The sequence below is a fragment of the Helicoverpa armigera genome, chromosome 18 (assembly GCF_030705265.1).
Source record: "Helicoverpa armigera isolate CAAS_96S chromosome 18, ASM3070526v1, whole genome shotgun sequence".
In the NCBI taxonomy this organism is placed as follows: domain Eukaryota; kingdom Metazoa; phylum Arthropoda; class Insecta; order Lepidoptera; family Noctuidae; genus Helicoverpa; species Helicoverpa armigera.
In genome coordinates, this window is record NC_087137.1 from 6,953,049 (window position 1) to 6,971,367 (window position 18,319).

The 18,319-nt window shown below is 35.1% G+C and overlaps 2 protein-coding genes across 2 annotated transcripts in view; one reads left to right on the forward strand and one right to left on the reverse strand.

The window, feature by feature from the left end:
• The window catches only part of LOC110379240 (protein spaetzle 3), a 37,378-nt gene extending 26,542 nt beyond the window's left edge, over window positions 1-10,836 (forward strand). Inside the window, exons 3-7 of the mRNA XM_021338833.3 lie at window positions 658-779; window positions 7,197-7,321; window positions 7,915-8,121; window positions 8,677-8,802; window positions 9,358-10,836. Coding sequence (XP_021194508.2) covers window positions 658-779; window positions 7,197-7,321; window positions 7,915-8,121; window positions 8,677-8,802; window positions 9,358-9,514 — 737 coding nt within the window. The 3' untranslated portion in view covers window positions 9,515-10,836. The remainder of the gene's footprint in view (window positions 1-657; window positions 780-7,196; window positions 7,322-7,914; window positions 8,122-8,676; window positions 8,803-9,357) is intronic.
• A 204-nt stretch (window positions 10,837-11,040) lies between these two features.
• Window positions 11,041-15,904, reverse strand: LOC110379239 (NFU1 iron-sulfur cluster scaffold homolog, mitochondrial). The gene is made up of 5 exons (XM_021338832.3): window positions 15,715-15,904; window positions 15,196-15,419; window positions 12,495-12,680; window positions 11,798-11,985; window positions 11,041-11,292 (listed from the first exon to the last, which is right to left on the reverse strand). The coding sequence occupies exons 1-5, from the start codon at window positions 15,786-15,788 to the stop codon at window positions 11,152-11,154; spliced, it is 813 nt and encodes a 270-aa protein (XP_021194507.3). The 5' UTR covers window positions 15,789-15,904; the 3' UTR covers window positions 11,041-11,151.
• Window positions 15,905-18,319: the final 2,415 nt, after the last annotated feature.

The following is an 18,319-nucleotide window of genomic DNA, read 5'->3' on the forward strand; positions in this document are numbered from 1 at the left end:
TAAATCTTCATTCCAGATTAATTTAAAGCAGCTCATTTTCCTTTATTATAGGCCACTATACTAGGTAGCCATACCTACCTACCTGCTAAGCAAGTGTAGATTCTTCTAATCTGCAAGAATAAAATAGACACACAGAAAAGCTTACTTTACCCCATAGTCGTTGCAGCGCTTGAGTGATTCAATTTAGCTGCGCAGGAGTTCAAAAGCAAACGATACTTACTCATATCCACTAGGCCATTGAAGCTTGGCCTTAACTTGTAGAAGATTAGCCGTTTCGTAACATGACCTGGATTTGGTGACGCACCTTCGAGACAGCGTGATGAAATTATGTTGTTTTACAACTAATCGTATGCGTATGCGCACGACGGTTGGCGTCGGTGTCAGACAGATGATGCGATACAAATTGCTCTATAATTTCTTAATTTCTCAAGCTGTCTGATGCTTGCGGTTTTTAGTTATGTAAGTTTGGTACCTCCATTTTGTTTTTGGAAGCTGTTAGTCGCTTAGTTTCGGTATTTTAATATGTGAAATATATTTACCATGTCCTTTGGGAACCTTCTTTGAAAACTTGTACGAAATTAAATTCCCTAGGTAAGATTAACGTTAATTTCAACCCACCAATAAAAATAACAAAATATTTTCATGTTTGTTTTCCAGATTCAGGGCAGCCTTCAGTGACTCCGCTTCAGGGTCCCATACTACTGCGCAACGGCTCAGTACCTGTGGTACCTTTGACGTCATATAAGACCATCAACAATGGCTCCTTCTACCAAATACCTGTAAGTTTCTAGTATAATACAGAATTTGTGTTGACTAATTTTCGGGATCCAGCGGATCGAGATCCAATTTTCATCGTGATGTGTCCTTTCTTAAAATATTTTGAATCACAAAGACCGAGTAAACCAGAAGTAAAACTTCTTAAGGAAAATTTTATTGTACTTTAAAATCTGAGATCGCATTTCCGTTGTGAGCAAACTTGGTGATTAAAGCTCATGCCCTCTCTGAATGAGAAGAGGCTTGTGCCTTACAGTGGGACAAAAAGGCTGATGACGATAGATCTCTAGACTGTCATTACTGTGGCTTGGTTAAATAGGGTAAGATATTACCATGTCATTGGAATAACATTTTAAAATACCAAATTCATTAGTGAAATAAATTAACAAGGCAATTTTAATCAACAGTATAGGCTTAAACAATTCTTAATAAATTGTTTGCATACTACGTGTGGACAAAGAGGTAATTACTGCGTATTTATGGTATAAGCAAATAGTAGTGTGAGCTTAACTACGAAGTCTCCGAATGATTTAAACAAATGAAAATTGTCATAGCTGGGTTAAACAAACCTGCATTATTTGCGTTGGGACAAAACAAATGATTGTTCGTCACGTTTCCGAAGGCTCGAGATAAATAAAATATTGCATAATTCACAATGAAGCTGTGGGCGAGGGTTTTGTATCCAACGGTTTATTTTAAAGTTGTAGGTGGCGCGTTTCCTGTACCTAAATGTAGGCTTTATTTATTGTTAGGTAAAATACTTCTTGCTCAGAGCACTTCATCTGCGGGATAGTTGATAGAGTTACCGTGGCCGAGGTACATAAAAGGCTTGAGAAGGAACATGATGGGTTTTAGTCAGTAAGAGTCTAACACTTTCTCACGTCTGATAATTTTCCATAAAAAACACCACAAGCTATATTCTTGACACTTAGAAAATAAGTACTTATTTATAGCAGTTATTATAGTTTAATGTGCATTTATCCCCTAGAATATCTAAAATACCTATTAAGTCTTGACCTACATAATTATCGATTAATTAAAACGATGTCTGTAAAAACTAAGACAAATACCGTACAACATAATATGCCTTTATTTGTTGAGACTACATTGTATAGTAATTATACGTGCATTTCACAAATATCAATCTTTAGTTTGCAACTCAGACGCAATGGCGTCTAAGATTGCATTGTTTTTAAACGGTTTTTTTCTCTTTATAAATCTGAATAAATGAATTTGTATGGCATTATTACGGTTGCAAAATGTTGAATAATGCAATGTAGTTTTTAGTTTATTAATTTAATTTGAAACCTTGGTCGGCTAGTTTAGTGCATTATTTGAATTTGCATTTTTTGGGTTGCCATGTCAAAAGTTTCATATTGAAGACTACTGCAATAATATTTCAATTTAATGCAAGTTTCAGATCAATGAGAAATTCTTTGTGTTAGAAGTACATAATATATGTATACCTATTTGACGTATCCGAGGCGTATGAACCTACTTCTATCTTCTATTTATTCTAAAACCATCCAAAATATTACACCAAACATATTTCGGCCATTCAGTTCCTACAGCATTGTGATAACGTTTACTAAACAATGTTTGTGACTACGTAATGTATGGTGCTAATTGCATGTAGAAACATCGGCACAAGAGCAGAGTCAACACCCGAAGTGGTAGGTACGTTACGCCTTGCAATGTACACAGCACTCTGACCCTTGTCGACTAACCACACCAGTAACAAATGACTCACGACTCGCTATAACAATAGGGGCGAGTTTCCAATAATTGGAATCCGCGCTGGTCACGTGTGTAAGGTACCAGAGGGTAGTTTCATTCGTTGCTAATTTTTACGACGCAAAAGAATAAATTTGAATGTTTTCGACATCTAAAGAAGACGGATAATAAAATCCAAAGCACTTCTTTAGGTTTCTATTCAGTAGATCTTATAAAATAACTGGACCTAAGAAGAAATACGGTGGTGGAATCAAGCAGACTCTTAGACGCATAAGTAAGATCCTATTCGAAAGACCCTACATGCCAAATGAATGGGAGAGCTGCAAAATAGAAATCCAAAACAAAAAGCTCAAATAAGGCAGGTTTATCTGCTATATAATCCGCTACTACATTTCCTCTAATGCCATTATTTATACAGTGCCTTATTAAAATTGCGACAGCGTAGGCCCGCTGGAAGCGACCATTGGATCTAAGTCAGAGTGAGTCACGGGCGTGGGTTCTACAGTCTCCGCGATAAAATATAAATCGTGACGGATTTATATGATACACGGCAGGCTGTCGCCATAATTTATAACCTTATTTGACTGCCATTACGGGTGGAGCGTTCACCTTTTCATTATTACAGCAGTTTCGGTTTGGATTAAAAAAGATTTGAGCTTGGCGGTCGGTTGAATCAGATGGATACAATTTTAAACACGTAACATCGAATGGTTCAGCAATTTTTAAAATAAAGCCTGATAATGACCAAGATCTTCTCTCTAGTTGTCACTAGGTGCAGAACGTGATTCTGGCCACTGTCACCTTTTCACTACTCAGAGTACTCAGTAAATAGCACTTGCATTTGGGCTAGTTTCTGGAAAACTTCTTAAAAGAACTTTATAGTTGAGAATGTAAAAAAGTCTAAAGCCTAAAGCCTGAAAGTTATGTAGTTAGTCTACATGACTTTCAGGATAGCCAGCGTTCCTAAATCATGTGTCCATATCGTTCCTTAACACGCGAATAACATCACATTTCCAAGTGTCTGGTTTGCGGTTAGAACAACAGAGTTAAGCATAGGCACAATGAATCCTTTCTCAAGAGCCTCAAGGAATAAGCTTCCTCCAATTATCTAGTTTAGCTCTCCAAATCTTTCCGTGAAGCCTCACTTGGTGTTCTATACATCTGGGCTTCGGTCTTCCTACGTGACACCGCGTGTCCTTGCTACATTCAACGAACCTATTACTCTATTAATCGGTCAATAACTTCGCACGTACATGTGGAAACTGAACAATATTATTGGTGTATTATCCTCTAAGTTCTGGCTTCTCGACGTGACGATTATATTGTATGAGAATCAGAATGCAAAATCTCGCTACACCTCCGTCATACAAACGCATATAAGCGTATAAAATTTCTGTGTTTCAAGTAAATTGCGTGAGTCACATCAAAATGTCATTGGTGAACGTGCTTCGAATTGACGAGAATTACAAGACATTCGTGTAGCCGTCAATATGGCGAACTACGTGCTACGTGCATTCGAAATATCCAATTAAAATTAAAGGGACATGTTTAATTGATGTCCAATTTTGTAATTAAGAGGTTAAAGCTTTTTACTAGTGGTGACATAGATAGGAAACTCAGTGCTTTGTTTTGTTCCAATACCTACATATTCGTATTCTATTCACGGAAGGTTTGCACTAGGTAGGTATCTATTGTTTTTTGGCTGTTGTTTATTTCTGTAATTTCAACCTCTATCTACCAGCTTTTACCGAAAAACCTTCAAGAAGATGATGATGGGGTTCAAAGATGAACTAAGACGTTTTAGTAAGCAATAAACTTCCAATATGCCATTTATTTTAATTAAATGGCCTTAACTCTTACGAGTTAGCAATTTCAGAGCATAGCCGCTCATCAAATATAAAGAAATTAATAACAATTTATTATCACTTTATCGATTAGTAGATACATAAAGCTTAATTGCTGATTAAATAGGAAGTTGTTTAAATATTTATGTTTATGTAAATTATTAAGTGCACACCAAAACAGGCCAATCGATTATCAAATAGGAATCGATAAATTACAGAAAACGTGATATGAATGCTCTTTGGGCTAATGTTGCAGGTGGCGAATGGCTTTGGCGGCAAAAACATTAAAACAATAGTATGGTATTTGCATTTTATTACAAACGCCTAACTTACATATTTATAGAATTAAATGCAGGTATGTGACGGGCGAGAATTCTGGCGCCATCAAATTCTTATTTCGAACTGGTTTAAAAAAAGGAAATAATACCTAATATAAAACGAATAAATAACTACCTCGGCGCTAAAAACCTCAAACTCTTTACATAACACGCACCAAATATTCTTTGAAGAAATACAAGAAAAAAATACTCTCAATCTCAACAAATCAAGTGCAAAGTTACATGACAAATCGATTACTCGTACCTAGTGACTACCGAGAATCAAGTATTTTAATTTTAAATTAAATGCTCTACGCGCCAGTAACAACTTACTGAGTTACACCGCACAAACACCATCTCACATATCTTAAGATATATTGAGTAATTCGTAATGCACTTATAGTACAAAATAAATTAGCATATTTTTTTCAATTCATTTAATTTTGACCTTTGTACGGTCGTTAGCAGATATACAAATTGAAATTACAAATCTGGGAATATTTCTTACAATTAACCAAGCAATAAAGCTAGTAGTTTTTATGGTTCATCGTAAACCTTCAGCTAGATAATTATTTTAGCGTGCTACACCTGTAAAACTTTGCCATTGATAAATGGAACAGTCCGAAAGTGATCTATAAAGTGTCATAAATCATTCGCAAACTTGAGGCGCCATAGGACGGGCGCCTCGCATGTATAATATTTTTTTGCCAGTATGTAAATTTATTTCGTACGATGCAAGGTTATTGACACAGTTGCGTCTAAAATGATGCTGGATAACTTTGGCATTGCTAAACGAGCGCTTGCTAAATTAATCACGTGATCCATTTTCCCATTTATATTGCGTAATATAAGTTCACTGTAAATCACTGCAATAAATATGCATAGGTATACCGATTTTTTTTTTATTTAAATATGATAAAGTAGATATTCATGCACGAGAAATTCAATATTCTGAACGGGTACGTGTCGTGTCGCTGGCTATTTTGAATCTCAATGAATGTTTTATGTCAGTCACATTTTATGCATAAACTAGAATAACAATAGGGGATTGCAAAATTAAATTTTATTTTTTTTACACTCTGTAAGGCCGTAAGGTTTATATTTCTGTATAAACGAAAAATGCGACGGAAAACTTAGGGTTTTTTTGCATTGTATATCGCCGGACGTATCTTGAGAACATAATCCAGTGTGTAAAGGTCGACTTGAGTTAAACGTGATTTTTTCTGTTTATTGTTTTTTTTATTTGGAATCCGTTCAGTTAATTAGTACACTCCGTGGTAGCAGGACGTATTAATTAAAAATAGCAGTAGGTACTGTACCGGACATGGATTTGTTCTGCTTGAGCGTGAGTGGATTTTTATTTGTTTTAAGTGGGAAGATAAATTATTGCTTGTATTATTTCCTGTGCACACCTTGTTTGTGATATTAATGACGCTGTATTAGAAATGAGTTTTATAAGTCAAAGTACCTAGTTCACATAGTTGTTGTGCAGGCAGTATTTAATGTGGGTGATTTACGCACGTGAGTAGTTTCTTTAGTACCATTTTATATTTGCTTTCCCAACTACAGGCTGTTCCCCCCGGTTCGAACAGTATCCTGGGAGAACCACTAATTGCAACGGGAACCAGAACGGGGGTACCAGTTTGCCTATGTCTTATCTCAGGCTCTGGACTATCCTTATGCCAAATTCCATTTACATAAGTTCAGTAGTGTTAGGGTATCGGTTCCATAGTTGGATTTCAGCCACAAATTCAGTCTATAGAAAAAAACCTCTCATTAAAATCGCTACCGAAAAATAATTGCAACAAATTCAGGTTCATTGAAAAACCCCAGTTAGATCGAAACAGCTGATAGCAGTACAATTACGTACTACTTAGTTATAAGTATTATTGTTTTAGTAAAGTTTTTGTTTTTATTACGTCAGGCTGTCACTGCGCAGCTTACTCTGTTCCTGGTCTAACCGGACATGGGTTTTCAGATCCGCCTCGTTTGTAATTAATTTCTAATAAATTAAATGCTAGAATACATACCTAATACTAAAACATATAGGTATACCTAACGGGTTTCACCCAACCTAGATCTAAATAGTGGCATTAGGTATATACATTTTTACGACTTAGGAATCGGTACCTATTTATTGAATTGGTATAGGTACCTACATTATTATTGCACTTTTCCTAACAGACCTAACAGTCTAAAATATAATTATTGATAAGCTTCTCTTAAATGTTCCCTTGTGATCCAATGACATTTAGGACTAATAAAGCAATCTATTTTTTTTTCTTAGCCTGTACTGTCCCACTGCTGGGCAAAGGCCTCCAAATTTTGCCTCCACACCTCTCGATCTTTTGAGTCCTCCCACCAATCAGAGTTGTAGGCATCAAATTTATCGAAACAAAATCTAAGTTACGCGTGTACGGAATCAGACATAAATTAATCCTTAGAAGAAAAAAATAACATTATAAATAAAGTTGTTAGAACAAGTCAATTACCACAAGCATTTAATTACTTTAATCACTATTTCCAGATACTGTGGACTGCGCTATCTTTAGCATTGGGCTACGAGCTGCAAGGTCAGATCATAAGAGGGGTGCCATGCGTGAAGCGTAACTTCCAGTTGTATTGTCCTACGGCTGGCAACACCTATCCATTGTGAGTATGGTCTATGGGCAGAGCAATGAACTGTTTTTTTGTCTGGGTAGAACAAATGGCTTGTAGGATTATGGTGGGACGACATCAACTTCACACATATCATAGAATTTTGTCTGCGATACATAAATAAGTCCATATAATAAAACGTCAAGTCTGATCCAATAATAATTCTACTCAAACATCTTGTCATTATACCTCAGACTTTTACACATATTTCACAGATTTTTACTCAGATTTAAGTTCGCACCTACAGATATTGTACAAAGTTAAAGTCTGTATGGTGAGGACCCACCATTAGCTCTATATCACACAAGATTTAGCATGATCTACATGCAATGTATGGCTTAATTTGCACATACAATCCACTTCTTAAACCTTGCTGATAGCATCTTGCCTCGCCATGACCCATCTAACCAATTACAAGTACGATTAGGAAAACGTAAAGCTATTGAAAACCCAGGGAAGTCAAAGTCTTGGTCAGTAACCTGTTTACAAAGTTCGAAAACAAATGATTTAATGGCAGGGAGTGTTCCCTTTGAGAACAATCGAATCTTGAATAAAACTATTTTTAACCGACTTTTTACAAATTACAGAGATAAAATCGAGAACTTCATAGACGAGAACAAGGCGTTAATAAAACGAATGTACGGTTCGTTTACCACCCCCGCCGGGAACAGAGTGAGAAGAGCGCCGGGGGTACCAGACATGCACGATGCCACCGGGGATTCGTACTTCAGACACGTTCGACAAGCCTCGAATACTAAGCTGCCTGATGCTCAGGCGGTTAATAATACTGGCAGGTGAGTGAAGTATATTATTTTATTTTTTTTCACACTTATTCTTCTTCAAATCGTCAAAAAATCGTACAAACAGCGGATGTTCAATGATGGATAAAGGAGACCCGGGACCCTTAATGTGGGGTGTTTATCCCGTCTTGTTACTTGTGAGGTCCGCTTTCCGAATTTTCTTCTTCCACTTCGCTCTGTCCAGGACATCTTCCTCTTCCGAGTTCGAAGGATTATTTATACCATTAATTTTTATAAAGTAATCTTTAAAGAATTGGCAATTGTACCTAACTCCCTTTATTCTTTGGGAAGTAGCCAAGCGTTAAATACAAGTATCATCATCACCAACTGTTTTGTTGGTTTGAACCCATGTTGGAATATTTGCTTACAACAAAATTAAGGTAAAAACTAAATTAAAGATACAGGTTGTTAAGGAAACTACGGTTAGTTTCCTTAGCTACATTTCGGAAAAAATAACCGACGAATTCTTGAAAGTCACACATAAGTATCTACCATACCTATATACATTCCTTCAACCCGGAAAACTGATTTGTAATTTCACAATTTCAGAGTAGACGCATGCGAAAGCAAGACAGAGATAATGACGCCATATTGGGCCCTCAACTCGGCGAGAAAGCTTCGCGCCATCGTGAACACGATGCATTTTGAGCAAGCGATACATCAGGAGACTTGCAGGTAACTTGCATTCAAATACGCTTTACGTAATCTGATTATCACCTTGTAACCTCGTTTTTGAAGTTACGAAAGAACTTGAGGAAAAGGGTACTTTTCCATCAGTGTTCGAGTTGTATTATTTATGAGTTGTCCTTGGTGCATGCCTACGTGTTTTTGAACACGTATTTACTTGTATATAAGTTAACAATTAGTAACTAGATTGCTCTGACTCGTATCTACTGCACTCACTTCCTATTGCCAGTACAGTCGCGAACAGTTGCAAAATAATTATTGAAAAATTCCAAATCTGCTACAATTATGTATACTATTTGGCCCTTAATGTACAGTTCATATTATAAGGAAGAAAAAAATTTTTTGTAATGGATAAACTCAAAAACGACTGGACCTTTTTTAAAAAATTCTCCATTATAAAGCTACATTATCTGCGAGTAACATAGGCTACATTTTATTCCGATACGGGCAATAGTTCCCAGAGAACGCGGGCGAAACTGTGGGAAAACGGCTAGTTCCATATATAAGTCAGATTTTTAATGTAGAACTTTCTGTTAATTTCAGTAAAACCACAACAGCAAGATGTACGAGAGATTGCGGCTGCGAGCAGAAGTACAAATGGCATCGACTGCTGGCTTACGACCCTAACGATGACTGTGCAGGCATATTCATGGACTGGTTCTTATTCCCATCGTGTTGTGTGTGCAGGTGCAATCCTTGATGCACCTTCAATGTATTGTGTAGTGACGCTTAGTATGTCTGCAGAGTTTTTGCTATGTGACTGAAACGAATGTGAGGAAATAAGAGCAAAATTTTTTAGCAAACGGCTTTTTAGGCTATTTCGAGAACATAGTTTCTGAAGTTCGTGTCAGTCACACAAAAACACTCTTGCTGAAATTAAAATAGCTATTAAGATAAAAAGTACAGTTGCTATGTAAGTATGTTTTACATAAATTCCTGTTAAATGTAGGTATGCCGATTTATTTGTCATTTAATAATACCAATATAATTTGTAAAATAAAACTTAAATGTAAGGCGAAAAGGTCTGAAAGTTGATTGGTGAATGCGGCATACTTGGTTATCGACAAAAATCCTAATTATTTAGCCGCGCCTGTTATTTCAATATTAAATTTATAATTTGGGTTAAATTAACCCAATACAAAGCTTCTTTAATTCAAAGCTTTTTTTATTGTAAAATTAAAAATAAATGTTTCTACTGGCGGAATTTAAGGCTTACTTCTTAGAGTAATTTTGAGGCCTAACGCAGGTAAAGTATTTGTACCTATTATGTTTTATTTACTTTACTTTTAGTTTAAGGTATTTTATAGAAAAGAATGACTCGAGTCGAATTAATCAATGTTTGGACAAAATGTTAGACACTTTGTAACCTATTTATGTCCCTAATCATGTATTTTTTACTTGGTTGGTACAGTCAAAATGAGAAGTAAATTAATATATTTTCTATGATTTCATCAGTGATACATACCTTTTGATTTCAAGTCATAAACTTGCGTTTTGTAAATTCTTTTTCGACAATTTATAATAATCATTTTTAATCTTTTGACTTTGACTGTACCCATGGAAGAATAGATTTATATAAAAAATAAATTTAATTTTCAGTTATAAAGTAGAACACTGCCATTGTATAGTTTCATAGGAACTTCATTTATTTAAAAAATAAAACTAGAAAATAATCGATTTTGGAATGTTTCGATACTATTGGTTTGAAAATAATCGTAATTGTAAAATTCATTTAGTACCTAATAATTGTTATTTTTAAGGCACCTACTAATATAAATTTTAAATATGCTACTTATTTGTATAATTTATACTTTTACAGCTTAGACATATAGAGACAGTTTTCCAACAAAAAAATATGTAATTAAATGGTAGATCTCTATTTTCTAGTAAAATTTACGAAAATATAATGCTATATGGATTCGCCAATTCGTTGGAAAGCAGCCTAAGATACTCAGATATAATAAAAAAAGTTTTACCTTTGAATAATAAAAGTGCAATGGAATATAATAATGACTTTTTAATATTTACCCACTTATCATTTTGACATGGAATAAATAAGCACATATGAGAATATACATTTACAATATATCTTTTAGATACCATTATACAATGTATGACTTTCTAGTCTACTAGTCTAACTAAGCCTTCTAGTCTTAAATTTTAAAACCCTCTCTTTAGCAAAATTAACTAATTTGACTCATTAACTAAAAAAATAAAAATCGCAAAGAATTCTACATAGAATTTATTTCTATAGAAACAAAAAACAGAACAGGACTGTTTATATAAATATATACAATACATATCACATTTCTACTTACATATTACAAGCAATTTCATTTAAGTTGAGGGTTCTGCCTTTTCTTTAGTTTTCAGTTGTTCAAATTCTTTAAAGACTTTTTCGCTAAGTTTATCGCCTTCGTCGTCAATTTGTTCTACGGCTACTACTTCTGGGATGTAGAATTGCATCATGTTTTGAACCTTAAACAAATAGAGAAAGTAGAATAACAATGGTTTTCATTTAAGAATACAAACCCTAAATTACTCAAACTTTGCTCAGCTTTAAGTTATACCTAAAAGTTTTTCTATTGAAAAAAGTTTTAGTGTGACAGCAGTTGTTAAAATTGACTAATATGTACTTCACATTTTGAACATGTAAAGTCTGCATTCCTCTCTAATATTTGTATTTGAAAACTGTGACTATGTAGGAAATCAAGTAGTAACTGAGTTGAGGAAGTCAGATAGGGCAGTCGCTCCTTATAAAGCACTGGTACTCAGCTACATCCGGTTAGACTGGAAGCTGACCCCAACATAGTTGGGGAAAAGGCTCGGAGGTTGATGTAGGAAATCAAGTTCAACACCACAATTTTATTATGTATAAGAAAAACTGAATGGTCTCATCAAAGGTTTAAAATAGCCTCTGCAAATGCGTATCTAATAACTTTTTATAGGTCAAAATCCTATTCACTATTATTAATACACTTACCCCATTCTTCAAGGTCACAATGGAACTAGGACATGAAGAACAAGAGCCCTGCATCTTGAGCCTCAGTATGCCATCCTTGAAGTCTACAAACAGCACATCACCGCCATCTTCCTGAACTGTAGGCCTGATGCGAGTGTCTAGGAGCTCCTTTATCATTTGAACTATTTCATCGTCATCTTCGTTTATTTCTGAAAAATTAATATGAGGTTTAATGGGTATTCTATATGACCATTGGTCATGCCCAAACTACACTGCATTGCAAACTACAAAAGCACTGGTACTCAGCTACATCCGGTTAGACTGGAAGCCGACCCCAACATAGTTGGGAAAAAGGCTCGGAGGATGATGAATGATGATGTGGCCATGTCCCTTAGTTATGAAGAAGTAGTGAGCAAAAGTGTTGTAAAAATGTTTTAGGTTTAACTGCTGAGTAAAGTAATTAATTGAATAGTGATTTAAGGAATTATACTGTTTTAACACAAAATAACTGTAAAACCTAATATAATTTTATGCTTAAGTCTTGCAATCCTTCTCCATGTGAGAGGAGGCCTGTGCCCAGCAGTGGGACAACAAAAGGCTGTAACAGTAACAGTCTCGCAATCATGCTAATGCTACATTTCATATGCCCAATTATATCAATTTCTTTTTAAACTGCACACATATTGAGGCCTAAGTATTGCTTCTTAAAATGTCTTACGTGTATCGCCCGAAGGTTTAGCATCAATAATAACTGGTAAACCGCTTGCAAAGAAGTCCATGATGGTTGCAAATATATCAGGTTTGAGAATTCTCCAGTCAACATCGTCATCTTGCTTAGTAACTGTCACGAACTCCGGTCCAAAGAAAACTGATTTTACACCATCAATGCGGAAAATCATTTTTGCTGAAATAATGAAAATTGGTTAATAATTCTTCTTAATTAATCTTTTTTAAAATTCATTCTACCAATACATGAAAATGTAACTGGCCTGAGGACCTATTTCCAAAATTTTATTTATAGGATTTAATGTCCGAATAGTTCTTGTTAGTGGTCTTTGAAGGCCTACTTTCATTTCAGGGTCAGTGGGTCGTCTTAGGGGCGGAGATCATTAATATACTAGAAAATATCATGTTCGTACGCAAAAACTTAAATCAATTTAGTGTTAAAAGTGATATACCTACATTCCATTAATACAAGAAACAAGCACAAGCTAGTAGTTCCGAGATTCAGATTAACGAAATCAAATAAATCGTTTTTAGGGAATTGTGTCCGTTTTTACAACAAGCTGCCTAAGTGTGTAACCGATCTCACGGATATAAAATTTAAGAACACTTTAAAATCCACCCTAATTAAAAAAGCTTATTATAAAATTCAAGACTTTGTTGACGATAAAGATATTATATGGCGATAACTCATCTCTCCATGTGTGGCTTCCCTGGCAATTAAACGACTTTTTCTTCTCCCTTTGCATTGTATAGATTTACAGATAAACTTTCTTGCATTGTATAATTCTGTGAGCATACTATTGTTATGTACTAGACTGTTTGTACTGTGACTATATTACTTTTTAAAAAGAGTGTCTATGGAGTTTCTTGCCGGCTCTTCTCCATGAGACCAACTTTTTGGAACCGTGCAACTAATGTGACGTTTCATAGGTGCCTGCAAAGGCCTATGTGAAATAAAAAGATTTTGATTTGATTTGATTTGATTTGAATCTAAGAGTATGAGTATTCCAACAATATTGTCACATGGTAAGTATTTAGCTGACAAAGATTACCAACTGGTTATCCTTATAACTCTGTAGATGAGTGGGTAATAAGGCATGTTTCCTGATAAACAATGATAGATTTATAATGTACAAAGGTTGGTGTGAAGCAGCCATTACAGACGAAGTAGCTAGTATAGAATATACTAGCTGTTGCCCGCGACTTCGTCTGTCGGGCAAAATAGAATTTCCAATTTCGTTTATGTAATCATTCATTGCTCAACCCCCATAGGTGATAGCGTGATATTATATAGCCTATGTGTTGAACCGGCCCCCAAGTAATAGTCATGCAAAATTTGATTTAAATCCATGCAGTACTTTTTGAGTTTATCCAAGACAAACATACAGACAAACAGACAAAAATTCTAAACACTACATATTTGGGTTCAGAATCGATTATGGATCACCCCTCAAGTATTCTTTAAAAAAAATATTCAATGTACAGTTTTTACTTTCCTATCATTTTATTATATCTAGACACACGGCAGTGTGTCCGCCAAGTTCGAGCAAAAAAAGCGACACACCGGCCGTGGGTTATATTACACGAACCATTTCGGGCCAAATTCGACCCCCCTGTAACTCAAAATCTATTTTATTTACGCATATCAAATTTCTAGTATCTGTTGAGACCCCCTCACTTATCTAAAATACAAAATTTCATTAATATACCTATTGTAGGTCTTGAGATATTGACGTCAGAAAATCGCTATTTTTACTATACACTGATTCACTTATTCACTTATTCACTGACTCACTCATCAAAAACCTAGACCACTTCCAATGGTCGTATTGACTTGAAATTTGGCATGGAGGTAGGTCTTTATGTCAAGGTAAAGGGAAAAATCTGAAAATGGCCAAGTGTGAGTCGGTTTCAAAATAATGAAGGTGTTTTATACCGGTGTAAATTTATACCCTAAGGAACTAAAACGAACTAAATTTATCTATATTTATATAATATATCTTCGAATGGTACAAAGGTTTGTATTTAGTCAAAGTAAAGTAAAAATCTGAAAACGGCCAAGTGTGAATCACTTTCGAAAATAACGAAGGTGTAACTTTGATCCACGAACATAATATATGATAACATGTCATGTCAGTCAGTTGGTAAATCTAGTCCATTTAGTTAATTTAGTTCATTTCTTTGTAAGAAACATAGTGCATATTAAAAAATCTAAAAAATAGTATAAATGAGACATTTCTTTAACTAACTTCATCATAAGAAAAAAAATAAAATAAACAACCTTACAAAAATAAATGAAATCCCACCCAAAACAAAAATGTGAAAGACTGCCAAGTTCGATAATATGGGAATGCTTCGCCTATAAAAGAAGTGAGATCTGAATAAGTACCAAGTTCCATACACATACCTCAGTTAAAAATAGTTACTTTTTAATGATGATTACTTGGCAAGTTTTAATAGAAAATTAAATACTTGATTCATTGCGTTTAGTAGGTTTATAACAAGGTGTATGAAAACTTGCCAAGTAACATCATTAAAAAGTAACTATTTTTAACTGAGGTATGTGTATGGAACTTGGTACTTATTCAGATCTCACTTCTTTTATAGGCGAAGCATTCCCATATTATCGAACTTGGCAGTCTTTCACATTTTTGTTTTGGGTGGGATGTATGTATTTCTAAATATGTACCTACCTAAAGGACTGCACTGCGCAGCTCCAATGTTAGGAAAATCCATAGTTTGTCCAGACTCCAATACTTTTACACCAGGTAGAAACTTCAAGCTGTTTGGATTAGGTGTATCCTGAGTCTGAATGAACATAGTTCGGCAGACACATGAGTTAAGGATAGGAACCTTCTTGTTACCATTCCTTTTTACAATCTGTGACAGGCCACTGTAATTCCTCATGCTTTGCTGGCTGTAAAAAAGATAATTTGTGCTAGTAAACTAAGGACACGATTGGTTTCGTGTAAAGAAACTAGAGCTGCAATAAAAGCAACAAACTTCAGAGTGGTATACAAAAATTAACAATGCATTCAAAGTCACATTCATTATTTATCATCTGCTAGACTAGTTTCAGATAACACTGTATAAAGTCAGCAGCTATCGCTAAACGGTCTATACTACAATAATAAGATATACGATCTATTTTCCCTCTACATCTAAAGAAACCCTGGCTATTGAAAGATGGTAAAAGAGGACTGTTTGGGTACCTGAGCAGAGTTGCCGCGCAAAACCTGCTACATTTATTAACTGTTCCATGAAACCGAAATATATTTCTCAGCATCTTTGATATATTTTTGTATTTTATATCGAAAATTTAATCCTTTTACGCAATATAAAATATTTACTTCCTCGCAAAAAGAAGTAGTAAGAAAAACAAGCAAGATTGATTGAAGGAAATGAACTTTTTGAGTTGACACTTGACAATTTGACATTCGGATTGACAGGCAGCTCGTGGCCCAAGAACTTTATTTCGGAGGTTTCTTTTGGACTTCAAGCTCTAAACAACAAAGAAATGTGGTCACTTTTTACCCCGTATATGAGTTTCGTATTGAAAAAATTTAATAAGCATTTATTAATGGTAGTTTGAAAAAACAGCACTTTTCGAACGTCAAAATTTAGTTTATGTGTAATATAAGGTAAAATGCCTTCAACCACATATTGGCTAGCACACACCTTTACACACAATATGTATAATATTAAGCTACTCCAAAATGATACGCAGCATAGTGGAGTCTATCACTAACGTATTGTTAACTGCAAAGAGCTCAGGTACGCACTCACTTTCATTCAATGGGCAAACTGAATTCGGATGAGTGTGTCCTCTTCTATCGCATTGCATTTATTTACATAAACAAACACCTAAAACTAATCTTATGTAAATTTATATACTAGTGGCCGCCCTCGCTTCACTTGGACAACCATTTATTGTACATGCCATTTATTCTTAAAACATAAAAGATATAAATTTGTATTTTGCTTTTTTTATTTTCTAGTGGTAACAGTGGTCCCTGGCCCTGAACATTCTTTGTGCGTATTCAGCATTAAAAATTTTGTTTATATATTTTTGTATTAAATCAATTTAAACTATTAAAATGGTGAAAAAGTGTTGCGTTTACACTTGTAATGCTACTGCTCCACCTGCGTCTCAACGCGTAAAATTTTGGCGTTACGCAGATGTGGCCAACGTTTTAATGGCATTTTATACAAATGGCATTATTGATAGCATTAAACGTTAAGCGATAACTCGGGTGTCGGTTTTTTGGACACATCAAAGGGTTTTAGTGCGTAGCTTAGAGCGCTAAGTGATGTTGGCTACATTAATGCCATCTCATTGCACGCATGTAAGGACGAGTGTAGATACTTTGTTTAAGTTGTAACTGCATTTTACGAGCACGATAATGGAATGGTCAAATGAGAAAGCTTTAGTTTTTAGAATTATTTTTAACCGACTTCCCAAAAAGGAGGAGGTTATCAATTCGGCCGGTATGTTTTTTTTTTTTTTTCTATGTATGTACATCGATTACTCCAAGGTTTATAGACCGATTTACGTGATTCTTTTTTTGTTCGACTCGGAATAGCTGCAAGTTGGTCCCATAGTCATCAGGTCAGGATCTGATGATGGAAACCCTGAGAAATTGAGGGTAACCTTCGAAAGTTGTAGGCATACATAGGGTAAAAACTTGACACTCAGGTGTACGCCTAAAAGCACTATTCAACAGTGAAGATTTGGAGCTGATCTGATGATGGAAACCAGAGAGGGTCGAGGGAACTCGACAACTGAATATGTAAACTACCTCGTGTTTAGGCTTAAGTTATTTGTATTGACAAGACCTTTGCAACAGTGAAGCTTTGGAGCTGACCTGATGATGGAGACCAGAGAAAGTCGAGGGAACTCGACAACTGAATATGTAAACTACCTCGTGTTCGGGCTTAAATAATTTGTATTGACAAGACCTTTGCAACAGTGAAGGTTTGGAACTGACCTGATGATGGAGACCAGAGAAATTCGAGGGAACTCGACAACTGAATACGTAAAATACCTCATATTTGGACTTATATTCTTTGTATTGATGAGAACTTCCCACTTGTATGGATAGTGACAACTATTCGTATCACTGAAAAGCTTTAAATAAAAAACTTTTTTACAAAAAAATTAAACCGACTTCCCAAAACACTAAAAAGCAAAAAAATAAATTATTTTTAGGTGCATCGGCCTAGAAGTCGGTGGCAAAATTAACTTAGTAACATCCATTAGACACCGACTTCTAGGCCGATGCACCTAAAAATAATTTATTTTTTTGCTTTTTAGTGTTTTGGGAAGTCGGTTTAATTTTTTTGTAAAAAAGTTTTGTGTGTCTGAGTTTAACCTCTTTAATGTGTGTTAACGCGTTACTTCATGAGGGATTAACCTTTGCGGAATTGTACGTAAGTGTAGCCAACACGCATTTTTAATGCAATAAGTAACGTGTAGTTGGCCATTGACATTAACGTTAACGCTAACGCAGGTGGAGCAGGAGCATAAAAGTGAATCCTATGGTGGTTGCAATATATCGTTCCACAGGTTAGCTAATAATAACATTTTCGTAAATCAAACAACTAGTCAAAATATGTGTGATAAAACTGTTGTTCTATTGTTACAGCTACCCAAAAAATGAAGAAAGGCGACACAAATGGCTCAGCAGTCTATATGTGAAGCAAAAATACAAAAAAATCAACCTTCACTTCGAATCTTCCTGCTTTTATACCGCTAATTCCCGCTAATTATTAAAAGCCTATATTAGTATCTTAAGGTAACAACTGCGTAAGTTAAAA